Below are 19650 nucleotides of genomic sequence, written 5' to 3' on the forward strand. Positions count from 1 at the left end.
AAACTGCTTATAAGCTAATAATGAGGGGAATTTTTCTGTACAATGCCTGAGGTGGCATAGAGTTGACTGTGGGCAGCTGGAGGATGAGGGAAAGGAGGAGCCAAGGGCTGGTTCCCCGTATTCATTCATTCGGTAAATTTGGGCATCCATTAGTGAAAAAAGTTACGTTTTCTGCTTCTATTCTAGAAGGGGGAAATACAGGCAATAAACAAAAAACCAGATTACTTAACAGGATGATGTTTGAGCAGAATAGGATGATATGATGGGCCTGAGGTGGGGACTGGGGGGCTGAGGATTGGGCAGGGGTACTTTATTAAGGGAGCAGGGAAGATGACTGAGCAGGCAGGGACCTAGATGAGGTGAGGAAGCCAGCTGTGAGGATCCCTGGCTAAAAGGTGCAGTCCAGCCTTACAAAGGGCCCCTCTGCCCTTTCTGTAGAACTCATTTATATATTAAAGTGGCAGAACAGATTGTTTTCTTCCTTTCTTCCTCTTTCTTAAAGTGAGACACAAGTCCATCCCTTCTTTGGGGCTGGGTACTTGGTAGACCAGACTTGCTCTGCTCAAGGCTTCAGAGAGACAAATTCTTGGCATATATATATGTATATATATATGCCATTCTGAGCTCAGGAATGGGATAGGCAATTTATAGGCAATAAGGGATCAGATGATGGGTACTTAGATGTTTGCTCTGCTATACAGGTGTGTCAGATAAAATTTATCATTGAGTAACTCTTATTCTAGGAAAGACACCCAATTTAGATACTTATAGGCAGTTAAGCGGGGAGCAGTTTCTTTTGAGTCTTCAGGGTCTGGATTGCTTTCGGGTCAAAACGTCCACCTGACAAAGTGGCACATTTTGGAGACACCTATTCTGAATTCCTTCATTAGTCAGCAAGGATTGCCAGGTCTCCACAGACTTACTTTTTAGGTGGGGCCAGGCTCTATCGAGGGATGGTAAGCCATCCAAAACTGTCTGGTGCAGAAGAACGTCTAAGTCTGGGAGTTTAAAACTTTAGTCCTGGGCCTTCAGCTCTAATGATAAGATTTCAGCGTATAACAGCACTCCAGCTGTCTAGGTTTAATTTGCTTCATGCTTATGCACTATTTGCTTGCTAATCTAAGTCGTTAGATCTATAGCAGAACCAGCCTGCTTTCCTTTGCAGACCACTGGCCTTGAGGAATGAAGGCCCAGAAGACAAGGCCTGACTGCATTCGAAAACAGCTGCCACTGACGCCAGCGAGTCTGTTTATGGTGGTATCCACATACGACTAGCTGCCTGGGCACCGGCTTCTCTGCACGCAGCAGCCCCCTTTGCTTTTTCAATGCCTTCCCCTTTAAAACTCTGGCTTCGCCTGATCGCGGAAGATGGTCTTTGAGACATTAGTCTACCATCTTCCCAGGTTGCCAGCATCCTCAATAAAGTAAACTTTCTTTTCCCACCATGACTCGTCTTCTGAATGTTGCTTTTCCAGCGGGGAGCAGCTGAACTTAAATTCAGAACCCGTCTTCTGTCCAATAAAAAGCCCGCCAAACTGCAGGTGCATTTCGCTGGGCAGTGTCTACAGAAGTCATTCTCAAAAGGGGGCGACGTCTCCAGAAGAGCGACTGGCCTAAGGACTCGTCCACGGCCATGTTCTTACTTCTGGGAAAAACGACAGGTTCAGCTCTACCATCCCCTTCCCGCTTGCGAGGGCAGACAGAAGTAACCACGGAACCCAGCCAAGGGCACCGTAAACACCCCTGCTGGGCGTCACTATCAGGTTCGGTTCTTGGCTCAGTCCTCCCGGGAAGGCGCGCCCAAGGCCGTCGCGGGCTATTTGCGAGACAGTCGCTCAGGATTGTGGGACTGGTAGTCCCGGCTCGTCCATGGGTTCAGGCTGCGAAAGCCGTAGAACTACACTTCCCAGCAAAGACCTCCGCAGCCGCCGGCGAGGGCAGTTTGCGTCAGCCACCAGACTTCCGGACAAGCCGGGGGCGGGACCGTGGCGGAGGCTGGAGCTTGGCGTCGGGATGCAGCGCCCCGGGCCCTTCAGCACCCTCTACGGGCGGGTCCTGGCCCCGCTGCCCGGGCGGGCCGGGGGCGCGGCCTCTGGCGGAGGCGGGAACAGCTGGGGAGTCCTGGGTTCCCACGTGCAGCCTCCGGGCCGCACGCAGTCCGGGACCCGCGCCGGCGTCGGCAGCACAGGTACCTACGGCGGGGAGGCCAGCAGCGCCTGCCCGGCCCCCTCCACGATGTCCAAGGCCGAGGAGGCCAAGAAACTAGCGGGCCGCGCGGCCGTGGAGAACCACGTGAGGGTGAGCAGCTCCGGGCGTGGGGCTCCGGTCGTCCGCGTGATGGGCTCCTGTTGCGTGTTCCGGGTACTGCCGGAGCCGGGGCGGGGGCCGCGTGAGCGGGAAGAGCGTGTACACTGTATCCGGGTTTAGATCTCCCCCTTTCCTTGCTTCTTAAAGGTCTTTTAGATGTGGGATCGGTTGGGGGCGAGTTTCCTAAAAGTTGAGCTTTCTAAACGCTCCTTGTTCGGCCGACTAACAGTAGAGTAAAAGTAGTGTGCGGTGGTGATGGTGTCTGAGGTGTTTTGAGTGGCGCTGCAAGGGACTTGGCGTGCGTCTTATTAACAAGTGGAAAATGGTGAGTTCTGGGGCTGCCAAGAGATCTTCACTTCTCTTTACTATGCTGGGACGCGCGGGTGGAGAGCTGGTCTGAAAATCGCTGTGAAATGTCACTCCAAGGAGGTTCTCCGCTGGGCGCGCGTCTGGTCCCGAGTATCCTCGCTAGTGAAAGAGAGACAGTCCAGGGAGGGTTTTTAGTAACTCTTGCCTTTGACAGGGCTGGGTGGATACTTGGATTCTGAAGGAAGCTCTTCTTTAAGGTTGGGGCGCAGAGATAAGGTTTAGCTGTTACGGGTGAGGTCGTGGCCCCAGTTAAGAGGCGGGTGTGGTGCTGTTCAGTGGAGTCTCTTAACCTGAGTGGATTTGATGTCGTCAGTCGAATTAATTAACATCAGTCAAGTTAATTATAGAGTTAATTACGGTGCTTCCTCCGAGTCCAGTGGAGTATTTCTGAACTTTGGTGGCGTTTCCTTGACTTTGTTGGCCTTTTGTCTGTTTCTTCGAAAGTGGTTTCAGATTCCCTTTCTTCTCTCTTGAATAGTTCTTTACATTTGTTAATGCTTGGATGTATAGAGTACTTTGCTGCCATGGTGTTTGATCCTCAAATAGCTTGACTAAGCGGGAGGGACCAGTGTGGTAACCTGTGGATCAGCATGATCTGTAGCAGGAATGCCGAGGATCCTCCAGAACCCAGACTGAGTGACTCCTGTTCCAGTGCCCTTTCACCAGTTCCATAGCCGTTCTGTTCCAGTGTAGTTTGGGTTTAGGTCTGGTTAGCAGTGGTTTTCTATGGGAATTCGCAGAGACAGTGCTGATTCTACTTTTAGGATTCAGTGCCTGAGCTACAAAATTGGGACAGTAAGCTGAAATTTTAAAATGCCTATATAAAGTAGCTGAGTGAATAAAATCTGTACAATTAGAGAAGCCCCATATCTTAGTATTCCTATTAACCTATTCATATTTGGTGGCATAAGTCTTTCTGACCTTTGTCGTAAGTATTTGCTTACAGAAAAGTCTTCAACCCTGGGGCACCTGGGTGGCTCAGTCGGTTAAGCATCTGCCTTAGGCTCAGATCACATGGGATGGCGCCCTGCATCAGGCTCCCTGCTATGCATGGAGTCCGCTTCTCCCTCTGCCTGCCACTCCCCTTGCTTTTGCTCCCTGTCTGTCAAATTAAAAAAAAAAAAAAAAAGCCCCCACCTCAGGCTAGAGTTACAAAACACTGGATTCCAGCTACATCATTCTATGAAATTACCAGGCAGTCATGGGGAGATCTTCATCGGCCTTTTGGGGGCACCTCTCCCCACTCGCAGTTGCACTTGCTTTCCTTACCGGACTTCTTCCTAAGATGCTAACATTACCTGAATTTTGTGTTCGCTACTCTTAAACATTGGTTTATTCATTTCATTTGTTTACCAATATTTGAGGGCCTAATATGTGTTAGGGAGTTAGTGTGGTGGTGAGAAATGTGGCCGCAGGGAGAGGGAAAAATCAGGTCCTGGATAACTCTGCAAATGGGATAATTATTTCAAATCTATACATTTATTGAACAAAGTCATGTACCTAATTGTTAAGACTTTGCTAGCTAGCTTCCCTCTCCAGGGCGGTGTCCTTTCCCCATCTAAACCATGTTTTCATCTAGCACTTTGTGTCTTGAAATTGTTTACTCACTTGTGTAAGTTTATTGAGATGGTCATGAGCAAGGTTTTCTTGGTTCCACCTTTGGAATGTTGTTAGACCTGACCTTCCCTTTGACCTGTCACCTTTCCTATTGAGGCTCTCTGTGTGGGCAGAGGGCTACAGTTGCCCTTATCTTTTGAAACTCTCATCTGTTCTTGCCACAGTGGCCCTCAGGTGCCCTCATGCTAATGTCCACATAGAATATCTGAAGTATCTGTTGAAAGCCAGGTACTGGGCCAGATGGAGAGGATACATAGATGAGAGGCTGTGGTTCTCCTCCTGAAGCCCACATTATTCTGTCCTTCATGTACCAGAACATTGGAAGATATATACTGGCATATATAGTTTGCATTTTAAGATCACTATACTCTACTTTAAATGTTCTTTCTTGTCCTCTGACCCTGCCAGTTAAAATCATATGTGTCTTTTAGGGTTTAGTTCAAAGACTCTTTTCTCCTTTCAGTTTTTCCTTAGCCTCCTAAGTTGGGGGAGATTTCTTGATTTTGTAGCACTTCACACTTCTTAGGTACTTTATGGTGTCTTTTGTTCTTATCATTTTTATGTTTATCTCTCCTATCCCCCTAAAGAGTAAAGTCCTAGTGGATAGTTAACTTTATCTTCACTCAGTCACAGTGGAGCCTGCCTGGTAAATGTTTGAGTTGTATTTTGTGTGGACACAAATATGGAGGTTGTAAAGTTATTGGTAGCCCTTTGCTTAGGCTCCCTGTACTGTAGGGTTTCCAGTTGCCTAGCCTGTTACTGTTCCATTGTAATGATCACTTCCACATCTGGATGGATGGAAAACTTGGTGAGTTTGCAGTGGAGTCCCTTGGGGAGCCACTCTGAACTCAGATCTGTTTCTGGGAGTAGAGCCACCCAGGATGGGCTACCATGCGGGGCTGTGTTCTCCTGAAGGTCTGTAGCTCCCTTTTTTCTCTTTGGAGCCTACTTTTGTTTTTTGATTGGCTTAGCTTGAAGAAGTTGGTGTGTAGTGACTCCAGTTGGTCAGCAGAAGTATTTCCAAGTTAACCTACTCAACAGAGTGAGGGAAGTTCTGACGTTCCATGTGTGACATGTGATTTAGGGTTGCCCACCAGAAGGGGCCTGCTTCCCCAGCAGAGCTTGCTTGGCAGGGTCTGCTATTGGGACACCTCACAGGCAGCCTTTGGCTAGCTCTGATTTGCTTTGGCTAGGACACCTGATTCCTGGGCCAGTCATTTGATCCCAAGGTAGGAGGACTATGTGGTTGAAGAGCTGTGGGCCTGGCAGGTCCCTGCAATTTCCTGGCCTCCCCCAGAAGTCAAGGGAAGAGTCTTGCATAGAGCTTGTCTGACTCACCAAAGTTCATCTGTGTGCCTCTTGCCTGCTGGAAGCATGAGAGTGACATGGGGGTGTGGTAATGAGGATTCTGGCAGTTAGCTTATCATATAGCTAGAGCTGTGGGCTTCAGGTCAGGTGTGAGAGTGAGGTTGAGACTACCTAACCATTAGTAAATGAAGTACTTTTCTCATTACATGAAGATTTTTACATATTCAGATATTCAGCTATTTTGAACGTTTTGATATGCCATTCACTTATGTGGAAGATCTTGCTGTTAAGGTTTGCCTACGTAGCTAAATGACTATTGGATGCATTGGCTGCTTGAGGGCATCGATTGACTGCAAGGTGGTATTCTGACCTAGAACACAGGCTGCTCTAGGGCCCTTAGGACTGTTTGGTGACTTGGGAACTATGAGCTAGTCAAAGTGATTTCCAAAGCTTTCACACACAGGCTGATGGGTGAAAGCCCTCTGGAGGTGGGGGAGGCCCAGCTAGAAGTGTGTTAGTTGCTGGAGTATTAGCATTTGATTTCTTTTTTGTAGCTCCCTCTGCTTGTTGGTCATTCTTTCTAATCTTTATAGTTTGAGATGTCATCTTAAAAGAAGGTTGATACCAGATAGGGGCCTAGGGGGTGGTATTAGGTATTCCTGTGCCTCTGTCCTGTGTGTAGTGAGGGGTGTTGGCTATAGTTCTGAGTTGTCCCCGGATTTTTCTTCCTCCTACAAAACATTAAAAAACAAAATTCAACTGAGTAAATTTTAAAGTTCTGTTGGCAATGATACATGAATCAGGCAGCATCCAGCCTAACACACAGAAAGGAGCTTCAAAGAGCCATACAAAATGAAAGACTTTTATAGCCAGAGGGGACAGGAACTAAGAAGTTGTACTAGGCATAAGAGCACGTTGGCTGTTACAAGGTCACTTCCCTTATAGGGGATGTCAGGGGTCTCTCAGGCACTTCACCTGGCTAGTGTTGATCAGACAATTCCTGATTGACTGGCTTAAGATTCCATTTTTTGGGGGAGCCAAAACTGTAATTAAGTCAAGTCTTGGTTTGGTGACCTGAGACTGAACATAAGTAACTCCATCTGGGGCTTTTTGTTTTGTTTTTTAAGCACTTCCTGCTTCATATCAGGCAAAAGATTTGGTTTACCTACAATGTGTAGTTTAAGTTGGCTTTACAAAAATGATCTGTAGGTGAGTACTAAAAGATTCCTCGCCAACCCCAGGGACAGTCAGAAAGGAAAAACCCCACGATAAATACAGAGCCTGGGTATAGCCTAAGAGTGAAAGCAGAGTTTTCTAGCTTCAGTGACTTTTTATCTAAGCTTAATATCTGGAATGCAGGGGACTGGCCACAGGCACCTTCAGGCTGGTGGCATCACAGGGAAACCTCTGGGGAGACATCAAGCCCCACCATCTACAGCCTCCCTGAAGTCCGCATAAGGGGGAGAGCCTGAAGTAGCCTTGAAAGTTACCTTTTCTTTAGGGTGATGTAGGCCGGCCAGGTCCAAGGAACCAGAGGGGGTCCCATAGTACCAGGCCTCCGAGGACCCTTGGCTTCACACAGGATGGAAATCACTCGAGCTGGTAGGAAGTGAGAGCAGAGTTTTTTGAATAGCGGGAGTGATAGAGTTTAGCAGACGGAGTGTCTGGAGACTCAGGAAGGAAAGGAGAGTCTTGTCTTTGCTTGTGGGCTGGGGTTTTAAATTGAGGACGGTGGCCTGGTATATGTGCCTGTATGTATGTTCAGTATCCAGGAACTGGTCAAAACTACGTCGAATGCTCAGGGCTTGTCGTCGAATGCTCAGGGCTTGTCGTCGAATGCTCAGGGCTTGTCGGTAAGTCACTTAGGCCCTAGAGCCAGGGGCACTGGCATCAAGGAGTCCAGTTAGTGGTCTTGGAAAACACTTTGGGAATGACCCCACCTAGTCACTCCTTAGATGTTATCTGTTGTGCTGCAAGATTGTAAAGATCTCATTAACTCCTTAACCTTTACAAGAAGGTCATACTTAATTGTTCCATAGGGTGTGTTTAGGGTGGGGGTGCAGGTCCGTTAGCATAGATGCAGGAAGAGGGGCAAAAAAAGCAGTTTTCTTTTCATGGGGTCTCTTCAGTTTCCCTGTCTCAAAGGGGATGGCAGAGGTTTTGAAATACCAAATCACATCAACAACTGACCATTTAATGACAGGAGGTCCCTGTTTTGCACAAGCCTGCCTCACAATATGGGAAGAGGGTGAGGCTTAGTTAGAATTCTGAGAGAGAGTCTTTATCTGCAGTAGGGACAAGGTGTAAGAGATAGAGTACTTGTGAGTATAAAGCACAGGAACCAGGCCTCACCCTACTGAGCCTGCCATTTTAAGAAAGGGGGAAAAGTCCCTAAGGGCCCACTAAGGACCCAGCCGAGGTCAGTTAGACCACAAACAGCAGAACAGGGTGAGGGCGCTGCATTAGGAACTAATGTGGAGCTCACTCAGTTCCTAAGCAACTTCCTGCCAGTCTAAGGCAAAAGATGTAGAAACCAAAGCAGCAGCTACCATTTATTCAGCACCTACCAAGAAGATTTATAAATGATAATTTCAGTCAGATCTCACGACAGCCCATTGTGACCTCAAGACCAATTATCCCCACTTTAAAGATTTTATTTATTAGAGACAGAGAGAGCGCGCACAGGTGTCTGTGCCCAAGCTGGGGGTAAGAGAGTGGGGACGGGAGGGAAAGGAAAGGGGAAGAAGGAGGAGGAGAAGTGGACTCCCTGCTGAGCAGGACCCTGAGATCCTGACCTGAGGTGAAGGCAGCCTGAAAGACTGAGCCACCCAGGCGCCCCTTGTAGAACACTCTTAGCAATGCAAATAGCGTCTGTCCATAGAAATGCACATTAATTGTTTTATGAGATTTAACTGATTATTGCCCTTAAGATCTGAACATTTCTTGACTGCATATGAATTTATGGTTCTTGGGTTTTTTCCTGTGGACAGGTTGTAGCAGTTTTGTGATTTTACTTTTTCTTTTTTTTTTTTTTTAAATCCTCATTTAACAGTATCATTTGCCCCCCTACAGAACCTCACTTTGAATAAGCAACATTAGGAAGTTCAGCATGCTGAAATAGTTCATGTCAAATTTCTTAGAGTTCCAGCAACTGGTTAACCAATCATTTGGCAAGGGAAAGCCCATAGTGAGATTTTCTTTTGTTATGAACAAGACAACAGGCCCCACCCAAATTGAGTAACTTGTGTTAAGCTCATGTCACCAAAAAGGAGACTTAATTACTGTTTCAACTCTCCCAGAAATGGAATGTTAAATTAGTCAGTCAGGAATGGTCTGATGGGCAGTAGTTAGGTAATCTGCCTCAGAGACCCCTGCCATCCCCTAAAGAAAAGGAACCTGGCAATAACCAGCCTGCCATTTTGCCTGCTAGGACTTCTTGTTCACACTTCCTCTGGCTCTAAAAGTCTTTCCTTTCAATATAGCTCCTTAGAGCTCCTTTCTGTCTGTGAGATTAGCTGCTGCCTGACTTGCTCAAATAAAGTCTTAAAATTATTAATGTGCCTCAGTTTATCTTTGTAACGGGAGGAAGTGGTGATGTTAGGGTCGGACATGAAGGGAGGAGGGTGCTGCTGATAAATGGCTATGGGCACGAGGATAATGTACAGCTCTGATGGGTTCTGCCCAGGCTGACGTGTCTATAAAATGGGCACAGGACCTGCCTTGCACTCATGTTGGTGAATTGATCTAGAGAGCGGGCTAAAGAGGGAGTAAAATATATTAATGAGTTTTGTCCCCCCCTTTTCTTTTTCATTCTTTTTTTTTTTTCAGAATAATCAAGTGCTAGGAATTGGAAGTGGCTCTACGATTGTTCATGCTGTGCAGCGAATAGGTATGTATGTTCTTGGGCTGGCTCCTGGATGCTCTGTGTGGGGTGGTGGTTGGGGGGGATGGGGAGGGGGTGGGGCACAGGTTTGTCACCTGTCACTCTGCTCTTCTCTGAGAGGTATTTTTGGGCCTCTTCAAACAACTCTGGGGGATGCCTGGCTTTGTTTACTCTGCTCGTCTTGAGGGGAGGAGCTGGTTTAAGATGAGGTCTCAGCAGAATTGTAGTTATCATCAGTGGTCCTGTGTGTGGCTCCAGGGGCCCTGGGTTCCTCAGGCAATCTCAGACAGATATGCTGAGCTCAGAGCAGGCTTGCCCTGTCCATGACCCTGGAGTGGATTTGAGGCCCCTGAAGTTGGTGGCTGGTTCCTGCAGGTGCGGACTTTGTTCTGATTAGGGTGTCTCCGAGTTTAGGAAAGGCACAGGAATTATCAGCCCCTGTGGCTGTTCAACAGGTTTTACTGCCCTACTTTTGTTTGTTAAAACAAAGCTCAGAGGAGAGGCTTGCCTGACTGCTTATTGCTTCTAGGTGCCAGGGGGCAGTGCTCAGGAGTCAAAGTCCAGGAACACTATCTCTTTACAAGAGTGGTTGTGGTGCTGGCCTGAGCATTTCTGGAATCCTTCTCATTGGCTTAACCCAGGCTTTAGTATTACATACTTTTCTCCCTTAGCATTGAGTGTGTGGAGGATTTTAGGGTACAGGGATTACTGTGGGGTTCAGAATAGTGCCTTTTGAACCTCCCATGTGCAGACCCAATGATTAAAAAGACTTGAAATTTTAATACGATAGTTGTTTCCTTAAGACTTTTTTCCCTCAAGAAAGGTACAAATCCAAGATGAGTAAGTAAACCTTCTTTAACCACCCTCTGGGGCCTACAAATGATATTTTTTTACTAAATGCAAAAGTAAAGTTCTATTTTTTCTGTGAAAGGCAGTATAAGGAAGTAGTTTTAAGACTGGAGCTAGACAGGGTGGGATCATAGCTCACTCTGCCTCCTGTTAGCGATACAACTACATGGTGATTTTAACCTGCCTGTGCCTCAGTTTCCTCATCTGTAAAATGGGAATAATAATTGCAACTCACCTTTTAATTCTAATTGTTACAGTTAAAACAGTTGGCATGTACAGAGGTCTTTGAACACTGCCAGGCACGTAATAGTAGCAAACACGTGACATTGCTCTTTTTTGTAGTTAGTGTTTATTCCTTGAGCTTTCTAGTATCCCTGTCTGCGATGTATGTTCATGAGCTTTTTTTTTTTTTTAAGATTTTATTTATTTATTTGACAGAGATCACAAGCAGGCAGAGAGGCAGGAAGAGAGAGAGGAAAGGAAGCAGGCTCCCTGCTGAGCAGAGAGCCCAATGAGGGACTTGATCCCAGGACCCTGAGATCATGACCTGAGCTGAAGGCAGAGGTTTAACCCACTGAGCCACCCATGCGCCCCCGTTCATGAGTGTTTTCACAGAGGTTGAGGACACAGAATGGAAGGCAGCTGTCAGCGGGGGATAGCCTTTCCTTTCCTGTTGGATTTTAGCACATGTGCATGCGACAAGAAATAAAGTGAGGAGAGCGGAAAAACCACCAACACGGCTTTTGTCTCCACAGCTGAAAGAGTGAAACAAGAGAATCTGAACCTTGTCTGCATCCCCACGTCCTTCCAGGTATGTCCTGCTTTCCATTCTGCATCTTGGCACTTGCTGCAGAATCTCCTAGGTCCCTGAGGACGAGGCGTGGCTTTGGGTTGTGCACCAGTGTTGCTCTAGGTGAGAGAGCCAGGAGCAGCAGAGCAGTTTATTTACGGAGGATTGCCCCTCAGAAGTGTGGCTTTAGATGCATTCATTTATTCCCTCAGTGACTATTAATTGTGTTCTGTGCTAGGTGCAGTGTAGTGTATGGGGAGTTTTAACTTAACTGGTTAGACATTCATTGCTCTAGTATCTGGAAATACATACTTTTCTTGCTACTTAAATATTCTTTTCAACTTGGTATATATAATTCTCCACTGAATGGATGAATGGAAGATGGGTGTTTGCTTAGTTTTTACCTCCTTACTCTCCCAGTTCACATACAGCCTTCTCTCCCACTTTCTATACAGTTAAATTTTGCGGGGGCGTTACTCAGTGCCTACTGAATTGTGATCAGCCAAACTCGGGCCCAGCTATATCGTGTGCTGTGATTACACTTCCTTACCTGCCTGTTACTTCTGTTTCCTGAAAGTTCAGTAAATGTTGCCTTTGTTTTTTTTCATTTGCTTGGTTGTCTGTGTACTCCTTACTAATTCAACCCCAGACTCTACCCAGATGGGAAATCTCACTTCCTTTTGACGCTTCTTTCTGGCTATTCCGCGCCACCTTTTTCATCTTGGCCAAGTCTGTCTGGGTTGTTGGGGTTTAGAATGCTGTGGCAGGTGCACTTGGCTGTTGTCTTGGGGTCTCCTTTTGTGGTCAAGAACCTTCCTTCTTTTCTTATGGATCGTCCTGTTTTTTGGCCTGTTTTTCCTCACCCCCACCCCCACCCCCTTTTGTTTTGTTTCCTTCAGTTTTGGTGAAACATATGCTATTCAAATGCCTGGGATGCAAATTTGTGGACACTTTGGATATCTGAAAATGTCTTTATTCTAGCCTTTCTTTAAGTTGGCTCTTTGACTTAGAGAATTATATGTAAAATCATTTCTGTGGAATTCTGAAGGCATTTCTCTATTGTCACTGTTATCTTCTAATTTTCACTTTGCTGTTGAGGAGCTTGATGCCATTTTGATTCTTGATCTTTTGTATGAAACCTATTTTTAAAATTTTATTTATTTGTTTTTAAAGCCCTAATATGGGGCTTCAACTCAGCAATGCTGAGGTCAAGACCTGAGCTGAGATTGAGTGGGAGGGACACCTAACTGACTGAGCCATCCAGTCGCCCCTAAAACCTGTTTTCTCCCTCTTTGAACCTTTATATATGTTTATGTTATCTTTTCTTCATATCCAGTGTTCTGAAATGTCATCATGCTGTGTCTAATGTGCGTTTGTTTTCGTCCATTCTTCTGGGCACTTTCTGGGACATTTCATCCTGGAAACTCACACTCTGATGTGGGGAGTGTTTTTCCATTATTCCTTTAATTTTCTTGCCCTTGTTTTCTCTGGCCTTTCTTTTTAGGATGCTTGTTGCATACTTGGTGCTTGTGGCCTGTTTTGTCCTATTACCTTCTTAGCTTTGTCTTTTCTAACCCTTCTATTGAGCTTATTTTACTCTCATGTTTAATTTCAAATAAGGTCCTTTTGTTTTCTGAGACTTCTTTTGTTTAATGGGTTCAACTTTTTGATTTCTTCCCTTGTCTCTGTGAAGTTGTTAATGATAAACTTGTTTTTGTTTTAAGATTTTTTTCTCCTTAAATATGTTTCCTCAAAGTTTTTTTTCTTTACAGTTTGTTGGAATTATAATTTATGTACAGTAAATTTTGCTCTTTTTTGCACATAATTCATAGTTTTGATCAACCAACCAACACTGTCCAGTATTGTTAGATTGCTTCAGTCATCTCTTATTCTGGCCTTGCTTTACTCTCTGCTCATTTTGAAAATTGGTAGGCTGAGAAGCTGATTGGAGACTAGCTCATAGGATGAAGATGGTCTTTGCTCCAGGCTTGTCTGCCAAGCCCTCTTGTTGGGGAACTTCTGATGTCAGATTATTTGTCTGTCTTCTGGCTGCTCGGATTTCTCAGAGAAGTCTGGCAGTGTCCCTTTGGGAGGGGTGTATATGACTGCCTGTGTCCTGGGATCCAAGTAGGCAAAAAGGGCTAGAAGGTATCTGTTGTTATGCTGGATCTGAGTTTTCAGTGAAATACCTGTGAGTGTTGGGGAAGAAGTGTCTGACATTTTGTAAAATCTCTTTGGCTCTGGTCTTGATTTTGACTTGTTTTATCAATGGGATGTGACCAGATGGAATGCCAACAGAGAATTGAAAAGTGCTTTTGTGGTGGGGTTGGCCCATCTTGCTGCTGAAACCATTACTCCACCATGTGAACACGCCCAGGCTGCTGTCCTGGAGGATGAGAGGTCAAGCAGCTCCAGGCATGTGAGGCAAGTCATTCTCCACCTGCCAGCCCACTCCAGAGATTTCCCAGTCAGTCCATAGAATCATGACAATTAATACATAGTTGCTCTCTTTTTTTTTTAAATAATTAAAAATTATTTTTTATAAAATTTAATTCCAGTTAATATAACAGTTTTATATTACTTTCAGGTGTACATTATAGTGATTGATCAATTCTCTGTATTATTTATTGCTCATAACTATAAGTGCATGTTAATCCCCTACCTTCTCCAGAGAATCAGCATGCTGCTTAGGAGTAGTGGAGAAAGATGGAGAGCAGGTTCCTCAGTACCCTTTCAACCAGTGTGCCCTCCTTTACTTGTACTGTCACGTCTGCTTCCTGAAGTTCCCAGTGCCACATGGCCCTGAATCTTTCAGGAGCTTCTTTCTGTGCTTCTTTATTTGGTGTCTTCTTAGCTTCCTGCAGTACTGCCTTTGGATTTGTCTCTCTCATTTTGCCAGTTACCATTGTTCATCAGTGGTCCGCTTTTAAAAGTTTGCTATAATTTTCTCCTCTTTTTGTTTATGTGTTTTGGAAAGTTTCCTTTAGTAGGGTTTTAGGTTTTGGGAAAGAGCTGAGCCAAAGACAGGTATTCACATTGCTATTTTTGGTTCTGTGTTTTTAAAATGACATCCTCCTAGCCCACCTGCATTTTATGGTGGTAAGTGAAAGCATTGTACCCAGACTGGAAAGTGCTGGCCAGTTCAGTAGATTGAGTGAAGTCATTCACAGTTCAAAGGGCTTTTAAAAATTCACTTGTTCAGAGTTACTGTTTTGTTGTGTGTGTTTTCCCCACATACCCACACTTATTTTGTGTTAAATTTGGCTAGATGCAAGCTCCTGAAATGATTGGAGAAGTCAAAATATTTGAGGCTCTACCTTTCAGACAAGTAAACCTTATAGGGATTTAAAGGATTTTTTTGGTAGATTTTTCCTTTAAAGTTGAAAGTTTTTGAAAAAGGACAGTAAAAAAAAAAACAACCACATTTAAAAGCTGGCTCTGGTCTGGTCTGAAAGCCAAAAACAGTGTTTGTTTTTCATGGTCAGCCTGTAATGCACCTCAGTTAGACGATAGAAGGGAAAAGATAAGCTTTCAGGTTTTATTGTGAATTGTATGAATAACAAGGACTGCTGGTCTGTCACATGCCGCTGTCCTTAGTCACCAGAGGCTTCTGGGGGTCCAGCTGTGGTATTGCAATGACAAGGCACTGGTTCCTGTCTCTTTTCTAAGAGCACAAGCTAGTCATTAGCTTTACTGCTCCCTGCACTTTCAAGAGCTGGGAGAGGCAGACAGGGGTGTTTGCTGTGCACCCTCAGGACACCTCTAACCTTGTGAGCTCAAGAGTGTCTGGTATCCAGCAGATGGTAATCTTAGTTAAACACGTGTGTCTGCATTTGTGCTCACTGAGCCAGTTTTGGCTTGATACCCCCACAATTGGACTGTTGTGTTGAAGTTAGCATATTGGTTTCCTAGCACTGCCATAACAAGGTACCACAGACTGAATGTGGCTTAAAAACCAGAAATTTACTCTCAGTTCTGAAGGCCAGCAGTCCGAGATCAAGGAGTCTGAGCTCAAGTGCAAGATGAAGGGGACTCTGTGGTGTGCCTTTCTCTTGGCTTCTGGTGGTTTCCTGGCTGTCTTTGGCATTGCTTGACTAGTAGGTGCCTTTTCCTTATCCTTCCCTTCATGTCCATACGGCCTTCCTGTGCTGTCTGTCTGGTCCAGATTTCTCCTTCTCCAGACACGGGTCATACTGGATTAGGGCTCAGCCCAATTACTTTGTTTTAACTTGATTACATCTGTGAAGACCCTGTCTCCAAAAAAAAGTCATATTCTGAAGTACTGGGAGTTAGGACTCCAACCTGTTTTGTTTTGTTTTTTCAACACAGTTCAACCCATAACAGGAAAAATGAAGCTCGTGCCGTTTGTGACTCTGGCTTCTCTGTGTGTGCAGGGCCACTCACAGGGGTCCTGTGGGGAGTCTGGTTAAAGGTTAAAGAGTCCTACCCTGATAGATCTTGAGGTCAATGTCAGGGTTCTTTACATTGTGGGTGAGAATGCAGATTGTTTAAAGCAAGGGCAGATGCTGCCCTTGTGTTGTTGTTGTTGTTGTTGTTTTAAGATTTATTCATTTGAGATAGAGACAGAGCAAGCATGAGTGGGGGGAGGGGCAGAGGGAGAAGCAGACCCCATCCCTCCTGTGCATGCATTGCCTCCTCCGCCCCCCACCCCGTTAGCTGAGCTGGGAGTCTGACATGGGACTCAATCCCAGGACCTGGAGATTATGACCTGAGCTGAAGGTAGACTCTTGGCCATCTGAGCCACCCAGGCTCCCCACGTTCTTGTATTGCTTATTGTCTGGGAAGATGAGAGCCCCAGGGCTCGCAGAAGTTGGGGCAGGGCCTCCCAGCTATACAACATAGACAGCACTTACCTACTGGGCTCTTTTCATGTGCCAGGCTTTGGACAGGAAATGGGATGGGTTGGCTCCTGGTGCTGGTGAGGAGGCAGAATTCAGTTGGACATAGTGATCATTGAGGGTATACTGACTGTTAATTACAGGGATGAGGGTCCGTCCTGTGCATGGCAGGTGTTATTCATCGTTTCCAGTGTCCAGTGTGGTATCTGGCTCTTAGGCAGTCTGTGTGTGTTTGTGGGATGAATTAATGCTTTATGAATTATACACAATACATAATGAATTATGAATTAATGTAAATAATTAATGTAAATAAGACATACACTTGTATGTGTCTATTTACAAATATATGGTAGAAAAGTAGAAATAATATTCCTTCTTAAAATTTTTTTATTTTCAAAGATTTTATTTATTTATTTGACAGATCACAAGTAGGCAGAGAGACAGGCAGAGAGAGAGAGAGGAGGAAGCAGGCTCCCTGCCAAGCAGAGAGCCGGATGCGGGGCTCCATCCCAGGACCCTGAGATCGTGACCTGAGCCGAAGGCAGAGCTTTAACCCACTGAGCCACCCAGGCACCCCTAGATAATATGCCTTTTTGAGGAAGGAAAGCCTACCTCCCTGCCCAGGGAATTGGGGAGGGCTTCCTGGAAAGGATGACTTTTGAGTTGTCCATGTGGGGCAGGGGTTTGGGAGAAGGCACACTATTTCAGGTAGAGGAGGAAGGCCAAGACCTCAAAGAACTCCTTTTAAAATTGTTGCTGTTAATAACGTGTTACTATATAAGATGACTTCAGTTTCATTTATTAATGGGCCTGTCTTCTCTGCTTCTTGTCCTTTGACCAGTCCCTCTGTTTTTCTTTTCTTCTAATTCCCTTTTTAGCCCCTAGACAGGACAGGAAGGCAGGAGACTGTATTTCTGGTCTTCACTCTGTGGATAACTTACTGGAGTGTCCATTTGTTCCTTTAAACAGTGGTTTGTACTAGGTGACTCTTTCTAGAACTAATTCAGAACAATTGGTTATTTACCCAACTATTGCCTCAAATGATGTTGACTGTTGTAAGGTAACAAGAGTTTATAAAGTGTGCTCTCTCCTACTCTGATTACGGTCTAGATGGACAAATGAGACATCCTCATGAAACAGTAACACTGTTCAGTGGTACAGGCAGTCTTTGACCTTAGGAGGTGTTAAATTAAAATGGTCAGTTTATACAGGATATTTTCCTTAGGAATGCTGATATCCAGTTCTTATGTATTATATCTGAATGTGGTTTAGTGTTGTTTTTAAAGTACATTAAATTAATTGGAAATTGTGGTACATCACACAGTTTTATTTGTGTGGTAGACTCGCTCATTGAACTGTGTGCAGTTAGTATCATTTTTCTGACACCATCTGTATTCAATATGTGTTGCTATGGAACACATTACCCCCAAATTTAGCAACTTAAAACAAGCAATGTTTATTATCTCATAGCTTCCAAGGGTCAGGAATCTGGAGTGGGTTTAGCTGGGTGGGTCTCTGCGGAGGTCACAGTTAAGCTGTTGGCCAGGGCTGTGGTCATCTCAAGATCCAGCTGTGGTTCAAGGAGTCACTTCTAAGCTTAGTCATGTGGGTCTTGCAGGCCCTCATTTTTCACAGGCTGTTCAGTAGGGAGCTCTGTGGGTGTCTCCGGGACATGGCCGCTAGTTTCCCCTGGCATGTGATAAGAAAAGAGAGGAAAGAGGGAGGGTAGGAGGGAAGGATCTTGCTAGAACATGCCACCCTTACCTGCCCCATGGCCTTCTTTATAAAGTAATCTCAGAAGTATCTTGCATCACCTCTGCTGTGTGCCATTGGTTACACTCAGCAATCCTGGGACTTTGTGGACAGGGATTATCGAAAGGTATGAATACCAAGAGATGGGGAAGGTCACATTAGAGGCTGCCTTCCAGATAGTCCCATTGTTTGGTATGGAATTAGGATGGTTTCTCCAGTACTACTTTTGAGGAAAGTAGACATAGTTCTATTTTCATAGTTCTGCAGTGCCATTTTTTTTTTTAAGGGTTTATTTGTTTGAGAGAGGGGGAGAGTGAGCACACACAGGTGCATGCATGAATGGGAGGCGGGGCAGAAAGGGAGGGAGAAGTAGATTCCCCGGTGAGCAGAGAGCCTGATGATGATGCCATGAGGGGCTCCATCCCAGGATCCCGGGATCATGACCTGAGCTTAGGGTAGACGCTTAACCAACTGAGCCATCCAGGCACCCCGTAATACCATTTTTACTGTTTTTCCCCTTCATTGTATATTTCTCTTTAGTAAGGATAAAATCACATTTTAAAAAAAATTTTCTGTTTTTAGTCAACATTTTATTTCAGCTTTTTATATGGAAGTTTTCACAGTTCAGAAAGGATGAAGAATAACATAATGAACTTCCAAGTACCCATCACCCAGTTTCAGTAACCATCAGTTCATGGCCAATTTTGTTTCCATCTGTACCCCATTGTCCTCTGTCTTGGTTATTTTGAAACAAATCCCAGTCATAATTTGATTATAAATTTTTCATTATGTCTCTTTGAAAAATAGGGAGGTTTTTAAATATCTCAGTAATACCAAAAAATTTAACAATCTTTGGTAACATAAAAACAAATGAAACCATGGTTCAAATTTTCCCTGTTGTCTTATCCTTTAAAAGTATTTTTTATAGTTTGAATCTGGATCACAATGCCCATATATTGCAAATTCCAGGATATTTGTGGTTTTTTCCTTAGAATCTTAGGATTTGGGAATTGAAGATCAACATTGGTCATCTTCATTGACCTTTCATTCATCTCCATTTTTTATATATGACAGAAAATATTTTAAGACACACCTTTGGGGGACTATTGAATGTCTCAGTCCATTAAGCATCTGCGTTCAGCCCAGGTCATGATCCTAGGGTCCTGCTGCATGGGGCTCCTTGCCCAGTGGGGATCCTGCTTCTCCCTCCACCTGCTGCTCTCCCTACTTGTGCCTGCTTGCTCTCTTTCTCTCTCTCTGACAAATAAATAAAAATCTTGAAAAAAAAAAAAAAAGACATGCCTTTGAAAGAAAGTTTTCCATCCTTTGAGTCCTCTGCGTTTTGTAGGCAGTGACATGAATCTAGATCCTTATCAACTTGGATTTGGTTGGTACAAGGTATATTTATTTATTCCAGCTGTCAGTCCTCTCAGGGCCATGTGGTGTTGGTAACCACACACTTCTCCCATTTTGTCAGCTCCTCTGAAAGGTTAATATTATGAGGCATGTCTCTAAAGTAAATCCTAAGTCTTTCCGAGTGTGGTGTTCGCAATTTGCTGAGTTCCTTCCTTAGCTGTTTGGGGACATCCTGCCTTTGGTATCCTCTGCTCTGTATAGATTCTTTTGCTTATTTTTCTTCATGATAGCCTGGAAATCACTCTGTATCAATTTAGTTTTTATTTTAGGAATGTTTTGCTTTTGCTTTTTTTTTAAATACTGTATTACCATTAGCTTTAGGAGTCCATGGCATTCATTGTCTTAAATAACAGGTCACGGAGAAGGAATTCTTAGCCTGGCACTGGGAGTCTCACTCTATGCTCTTTGCCTCCTTCTGGTTTCCAGGATGAAATTAACTTAGTTTGCTATTCACGGAGCTATAGCTCCTACCTCTTAGTGATTCTAGTTGGATTTGGGAG

The 19650-nt window shown here is 44.8% G+C and overlaps 1 protein-coding gene across 1 annotated transcript in view; it reads left to right on the plus strand.

The window, feature by feature from the left end:
• Positions 1-1963: 1963 nt before the first annotated feature.
• The window catches only part of RPIA (ribose 5-phosphate isomerase A), a 37767-nt gene continuing 20080 nt past the window's right edge, over positions 1964-19650 (plus strand). The window contains exons 1-3 of the mRNA XM_059188333.1: positions 1964-2298; positions 9430-9490; positions 11089-11144. Of these exons, the coding sequence (XP_059044316.1) occupies positions 2014-2298; positions 9430-9490; positions 11089-11144 (402 nt within the window). The 5' untranslated portion in view covers positions 1964-2013. The remainder of the gene's footprint in view (positions 2299-9429; positions 9491-11088; positions 11145-19650) is intronic.

The sequence above is a fragment of the Mustela lutreola genome, chromosome 9 (genome assembly GCF_030435805.1).
Source record: "Mustela lutreola isolate mMusLut2 chromosome 9, mMusLut2.pri, whole genome shotgun sequence".
NCBI classification, from domain to species: Eukaryota; Metazoa; Chordata; class Mammalia; order Carnivora; family Mustelidae; genus Mustela; species Mustela lutreola.